General features: G+C 57.4%; 3 protein-coding genes across 3 annotated transcripts; all 3 read right to left on the bottom strand.

The window, feature by feature from the left end:
• Window positions 1-517: 517 nt before the first annotated feature.
• On the bottom strand, window positions 518-1,738 carry CHGG_09156 (uncharacterized protein; the record flags this gene model as incomplete). The annotated part of the gene is made up of 1 exon (XM_001227082.1): window positions 518-1,738. The coding sequence occupies one exon, from the start codon at window positions 1,736-1,738 to the stop codon at window positions 518-520; it is 1,221 nt and encodes a 406-aa protein (XP_001227083.1).
• A 638-nt stretch (window positions 1,739-2,376) lies between these two features.
• On the bottom strand, window positions 2,377-3,001 carry CHGG_09155 (cytochrome b5, putative; the record flags this gene model as incomplete). Its single annotated transcript, XM_001227081.1, has 3 exons — window positions 2,377-2,547; window positions 2,617-2,743; window positions 2,886-3,001. 3 exons carry the CDS (start codon window positions 2,999-3,001, stop codon window positions 2,377-2,379), a joined length of 414 nt encoding a protein of 137 aa, XP_001227082.1.
• Window positions 3,002-5,524: 2,523 nt separating this feature from the next.
• CHGG_09154 (uncharacterized protein) lies at window positions 5,525-6,787 on the bottom strand (the record flags this gene model as incomplete). The annotated part of the gene is made up of 2 exons (XM_001227080.1): window positions 5,525-5,562; window positions 5,611-6,787. The coding sequence occupies 2 exons, from the start codon at window positions 6,785-6,787 to the stop codon at window positions 5,525-5,527; spliced, it is 1,215 nt and encodes a 404-aa protein (XP_001227081.1).
• Between the last annotated feature and the right edge of the window lie 97 nt (window positions 6,788-6,884).

Below are 6,884 nucleotides of genomic sequence, written 5' to 3'. Positions count from 1 at the left end.
GAGTGCGATATCGAAAGGGAGGAGTGAGGATATAGCGAATATGCGGAAAAAATGATAATGAGTTCGATGCTTAGGGCGATGGATAGTCGTGAGTTGTCTTCTACGTGTTGGGATGGGGAGATTGGATGGATGTGTTGAGGTGAGTGTTTTGATGGCGTATTTGGGAGGCAAAGAGGGAGGTATTATGACAATTATATCTATTTTGGTTGGTAAACAATCTGTTATAGTATGGTGCGGTCATGCGCAACGCTGAGCGGCGTAACAGCCGAACCATATCCCCTCCTCACCATCCCAAGGAAACGCTGAAACCCAACAGTAACATTGCTGTTTTTTGCTTATATAGGCCGCCACCCCAGCCATAGTAAGGGCAAGGAGACCCGTGGTTGTTGCCCAGCCCAACCGATCAATGTAGTTAAATCCATTCCCTAGAGACCACCACTCCAACGCCGAGCCAATGCGATAAAGTACCAAAATCACCACCCTCTCCCATCACCATTTCAAACCATAAACCCCCCCTTCAGCGCTTCATATGGCTGTAATCCTTCAACAAGTGCTCCATATGCGTATTCGTCGACTTGCCCGACTTCCGCTGCACCCTCTTCTTCTTCTTGTCCTGCTTCGGCGCCTGGCTCGCCTTAATACGCGGGTCTTCCGACGCCGGCTTCTGCTGGGCGGCGACCAGCTTGGGCACGATGTTCTCAATGCTAGGCAGCTCGACACGAGCCCACAGCAATTTCAACTGCGGCTCAACTTCGTGGAACAGACTCGAATCATCCAGCCACACCATCTTGGCCGCCCCATCCTTCTTGGCCCGCACCACCAGCACCTTATGCTCCGACTCCAGCTCCGTAATCGCCGCCTCGCACTCGGGCCAGCCGTCCTTCAGATCTTTGACCGACACACCGCTCGCGTCCGTCTTCTTCTGCAGATAGGCCAGCAGCTGGGTCTTGGTGCGGACGTCGGGGATGGCGGGACGGTGGACGTAGGTGCCGGAGCGCCATGTCTGCTCGCTGAGGGCCGGGTCGGGAATCCACTGGATCTGCGGGTGGCGGCGCATCTGGTCGACAAAGAACTCCTGCTCCTTCTCCGGGCGGGCGGTCGCGGACAGGTAGCCGAGGACGTCGACGCAGGACTGGGGGTCGCCCTTCTGGCGCAGCCACGTGACGGCGTAGGCCATCTGCGAGATGATGCTGTCGCCGGTGCCGGTCAGCGCGGGCTGCGAGTAGACGATGCTGCTGTTGGCGGCATTGCTGCTGCTGCTCGGGGTGTCGTGGCGGTCCTTGCGCGGGGTCAGGCTGCCGGCGCCGGCGGCGACAGAGGTGGTCGAGCCGACCGAGGGCGACGGCGATGGTGGAGCGAGCGAGCGTTTGGTGCCTGCGCCGGAGCCGAGCTTAGAGGCAGCCGCCGACATGCTGCTCAGGAAGGACGCATGTTGCCGATCGAATCCGTTTGACATGTTGTCGGCGTTCATCCACGATTTGTTGCCCTTTGTCGGTAGCAGTGAATCTCTTTGACGCTGGACTGCAGGAGGTGCCGATGGTGGTGTTGAAGGTTGCTTTGTTGCGCCGGCGAAGATGAGTGGACCGGTGGCGGGTCCATTGGCACTGTTCCAATTGGCGGCGGCACAATGGCAGGGGTGGCGTTTACAGGGTTCAATACAGGGAATGACATATTGCAACCAGATAGATTGGTTTCTAATAATTGAGAGTATGAAAATGCGGTTTGAGATTGTGAACATGATGGATGGATGGAGTTTTACAAAAGCGATAGAAAAGAAAACATAGAAATGCAAAAACTAGGCACCTTCAGTGCCTTGAGCTGTTCTCATTTTTCTTTTTTCCCTACTGCGTGCTGCGTGGTCAAGGCGGTTCATGACATAATGTTTTGTCCGAGGCAACGCCGTTCCGGTCTCAAGAGATGTTAGGTAAGAGAGGGTCACGAGATTCGCGGAATTACAAAGTCTATAAACAATGTGGTAATTCCATCAATACGGCTGCCTCGGCTTGCCCTTCCCCCGGCGGAGGAGAACAGCGGGCTCACTCGCTTGTCGCTCGCATCCCGACGCCTAAAACATGAACCTCTACCATACCGACGTCACCAATCCCTAACATAACCCCCATCTGTTGTTGAAAACCGGAAAAACCACAGTCCTTACTCCGGGCCAAACACCCAACGCTGCCACATGATGGGGCCCATGTGAGCCACAACTCGGCATCCAAGCGCATCACATGTCGGAACGCAAAGTATTCAGGCGGGCACCGGCAGGGCGCGCCACACAAGACATGTTTTGCCCGAGTGCATGGCCGAAAACATGGTCATTAGATAAAAAGTCCTATCGCATTCGCCGTCCCGCGTACCCAGCACAGCAGGGCGAAATTAGGCGCTGGGCTGATTCTGCTGTTGCTGGAGGTACTGGTAGGCGCCGTAGCCGATCAGACCGCCGATGAGGATGATGGCGTAGAGGCCGACGCCGAAGCCGGCCGAGTCGTTGTTGGCAGCCGGGGCAACGGCGCCGGGAAGGGGGGTCTTGGGCTTGGGGTCGTTGGGCTATGCGACGCGTCAGCAAATCGTGATTCCGCCTCCAGTATCCTTCGTTACTGCAGTAAGGGTGCTTACGTTGCGCTTCAGAGTGCCAACCTTGAGCTGCTCGAGCGTCTCGCGGGCCTCGTCGCTGTGACCGACATCCTCGAAGGCCTCGGTGGCATCCTGACCGCCGACGTCGAGAAGAACCTCCTCGCCACCACTATTCGGAAAACAGCCGGATTAGCACGTGTTGTGGTGGTGGTATCGCAGGTCGGCCAATGCCGGGGAACGGGCAAACCACCCCATCCCGGAACATGATATGCGGCCGACCGACAGCTTGAAAAGGCGGGAACGGCACTTACGGGTGCTCGTCGACAAACTTGCCCACGTCATAAATCACATCGTGGATGACCATGTACAGATCCTTCTTGGTGTTGTGCTCGGCCACATCCTGGTAGGTAAGCTCGAGGGAGGCCATCTTGATTGTAGTTGTCGGCGTGGAAGTTATCGTCTTCGAAAACGGCGGATGTTTTATTTTTCTTCTGGACAGCTGTTCCGTTAGCACGGCACACGCAAGCGCATCCGCGGACCGGCGCGGCTGGAAGCAATTGGGCCGGGTGACTTACCAGACTTTCGGAGACTTGGGCACGACCGGAGAGTATGAGATCGGGGTGACGTCGGGCAGGTTGAAGACAGTTGTCGGAAGAAAGGGGGCAGTCAGAAAAAAAGATCAAGGTCCCGACCCGGGTAACTTTGGAGAACGGGCCCGGACGGGGCAGGCGGCAATGGGTGACTTTGCGAGGGCCCCTGGCTCAACGACCCACTGAATTGGCGAAACCGAAAGAAGAGTCCCACTTGGATTGCCGGAGTGGCCAATTGAGAGTGACCAAAATCATGCACGCCAGCTTGTGATTCGTCCACCTTGGTATGGTCCGATTCGGAGACTGCGGTATCCTCGGGGCCCGAGCAGGGGCTTAATGGGAGGATGGGAAAGGGATGGCTTCTGCTGTTCACCTGGAAAGGACATCCATGAACAATCTGTGGTGGGTTTGTTGGGATCCCGCTTTCTCCGCGATAGGTACGGGAGCGGCGACCGTTTTCCGGCATTGGGGTGATCCCGTTTCATGCCCACACCCACCCGCACCGGCCTTTGAAGCGGCGGCTTTGAGATGCGGCCCCAACCCACACCGCCTTGTGAGGTCCGCCACGTTATCGGATGCGTTTGTCGGGAACTCGCGCCGAAGCCGAAATGGCGAAATCCCGCATGATGCTGCAGCGACCTAACTGAACGGATGTGGATAAGCTGCCCGAGCTTATGCTTATCTTGAAGGCCGTAGCCAGTATTTTTTTCACGTTACAACGCAGGTGGGTGGGATTGCTGCATTGTCATGCTGATATTGGCCCTGCGTGACAGAGCGACGGAGTACAATCTACCTGGTGCACCCCATAGTAAGCCTAGGAGAAGCGCAGTTTACCTCCTCGCAGCCCCACTACCAATATCCTGCCCCAGCCTGTAGCTCGCTACCTTATCCCACTCGATCTTCTGCCTCGTGACGGGGAGCTGTCTCCTCAGCGCCTTGAACGCGCCCTCACTAAGGCTCGTAAAACTCCGGTTCAGCTCCTCCTGGTACTTGCGCTCCCCGGCCGAGATTTCCTTGGCGATGCCCGCGCCGGTCCCGGACGACACGGATGCCGTCGAAGACTTGTCGGTCAGGAGACGCACGTTGCCGTCCTCGTAATAGTGCACGTCGACCTTGATGGAGCCTTCGAGGGCGTTCGAGGCAACGTCGAAGATGTAGTGAGAGCGCCAGCGTCCGTTCCTGTGAGCACGCACGGTTAGGAGAGGGAAAGGGGCACGGGGTGGAAGGAGGCGGTGCATACCAGAAATTGTTCGGGCTGTACTTGTTTGCGACGATGACGATGGCGACCTTGGAGCCGTTGTCTATCGGATAGGCGCCATAGGCCGCATTGACAAAGTGCTCGTTCACGTACGCCGAGAGGTTCTTTAGTATCGATTTGCTGCAATCGTAGTGTTAGTGTTTGTATGTGATATTCCCTGACTTATTAACCCCTTACGCTAAGTCCACGCCTTCGCCGTCTACAACGTAGCTCTCGACTGCGCTGGCTTTCTGTGTAGCGTGATCGAACGCGAAACTGCACGAGCTCTCGATGTCGTAGTAGCGGTCGTCGCCCAACGCGCTGTGCGAGCTGACGATAACCGGCTGGCTGCTCCCCGGGAGCTTGACTGTCGTAAACTGCTCCTCGTTGTATTTTTGGAAGGCCGGCCCGAGTTCATTAACGAGGTTCGGGGTCGAGATAGTCAGGGCTTTGATGTCTGCAGGGCGGGTTAGGCCAGGGTAGGAGGATAGGTTCGAGGGGGGAGTGCGTGCCTGCGAGGACATCGGCGAGCTTGAGAGTATATTTGTTAGCGTGGGATCTTGAGCCGTCCGTTGCGCGGCGGCGAGGTTGGGCAGCTTACCTCTCCAGGCGGAGCTCCCTCCACGAAGGAGGACACAATTTCCCTGGGGGATGACATGACTCCTCGGTGGAGCGGTCGAGTGTCTTCGGGGTAAGTCGGTATCTGTTGGAAACGGCCAAGATCCTCGCGCAGTCAGTTGTTACTCCGGGCCGGGTGGTTTACTGGAGTTGTACTGTGTAACGGTGGGCGCGCTGTTGATGAAACCAAGGGGTGCGGGGCAGAAGTGGGATGGTTGCAAGCTAGCGCCAAGACAGAGACAACAGGGGTAAAAACCTCCCTCGAGTTCGTCTCATCCAGTCACTTAAAATCTTCTGTCAACTTGTTAACGTACCTAACAAAAAGGAAGAGTACGGATATTCAACGGCTTTGATGGCTACTATTCATGTTAAGCTGATACAAGAGAAAATTCACGAGCTATGTCGCTACGATGCGCCCGTTCGCCTCTCAACGCCTGCCTCGCCCGCTCTGATGCGATGCTCGAGAACCACCGACATCGACTCTAAGTAATCCATGATATCCAACTTAATAATCCAATACTTTCTTGATATTGTCATATATCCCTGTTGAAGTTAGCACAGCTCAAGTACTGTTCGAATCTCAACACTTACTGGCAACATCCGGCGCATTCAACGCCTCGTACAACAACGGAGTGTGTATGCTGAACCCAGCAACCCGAGCAACGGGCGCCTCCAACCTGACAAACGTTTCGGGGTCTTCCTGGACCGCCGCGGCGACCTCGGCGCCGACACCAGCGTTGATCATAGCCTCGTGAACAACGAGACACCGCCCCGTCTTGCGGACGCTCTTGAACACGGTCTCCTTGTCCCACGGGTAAATGGTCCTCAGGTCGATAAGCTCGACCGATATGCCCAGATCCTTCTCAGCCTGTTTGAGCGCCGCCTCGCACTTGTACAGAGGCTGGCCGTACGACACGATGGTGACGTCGGAGCCCTCCTTCAACACCTCCGCCTTCGACAACGGGAGGGTGTACGACGCGGTCGGGACCTGCTCGACCGCCGCCCGGTACAGAATCTTGGGCTCCATAAACACGCAGGGGTCGTTGCTGCGGATGGCCGAGAGCAGCAGCCCCTTCGCTTGAAGCGGCGACCGGGGCATGATGACACGCAGCCCGGGGATGTGGGTGAACAAGCTCTCGGGAGACTGCGAATGGTACAGGGCGCCGTGGCCGACGCCGCCGCAAGGCATCCTGACGGTGAGGCCGCCCGAGCTGCGGCCGCACGCGCCGTCGCGGTAGCGGAATTTAGCGGCCTCGTTGACCAGCTGGTCAAAGGCCGGGTAGACGTAATCGGCGAACTGGATCTCGGCCACGGGCCGCATGCCCTCGGCCGCAACGCCGATGGCGAAGCCCATGATCCCCTGCTCCGTCAGCGGCGTGTTGAACACCCGGTCGCCCCCGTACGTCTCGGCCAGCTTGCCCGTGCAGCGGAAGACGCCGCCGAACGCGACGTCCTCGCCGAAGATCATGACCGACTCGTCCTCGGCGAGCGCGATGGATAGTGCGTCGTTGACCGCCTGGAAGAGGTTCATGCGCTTGGTCGTGCCATTGCGCACTTCGGGTGGCAGCTCTGGGTTGGCCAACGCTGATTGTGACGAGTGGGAGAGTAGGGGTGTTGTTGAGTAGTCGGTCGGGAGGTTGAGCTTCGCATTGGGTGGGTGTGTCGAGTAGTACCGTCGCCGAGAGGCCACAAGCGCGGGAGCAGACGGTGCGAGAGGCGATCCTCGTGCCAATGCCCTCGACAGGGCGCGGAGTGATGAACCCTTCATTGTGTGTGTCTATGTGAAGTCTAGATCCCGTCGCCTCTGTCTGGTGTTTCTAGAGAGCGGTCTCTGTACATGGTGAGAACAAAGTCGGTGGGCACAG

The sequence above is a fragment of the Chaetomium globosum genome, genomic scaffold, assembly GCF_000143365.1.
Source record: "Chaetomium globosum CBS 148.51 scaffold_6 genomic scaffold, whole genome shotgun sequence".
Lineage (NCBI taxonomy): Eukaryota > Fungi > Ascomycota > Sordariomycetes > Sordariales > Chaetomiaceae > Chaetomium > Chaetomium globosum.
This window is presented reverse-complemented; position numbering and strand designations above follow the sequence as displayed.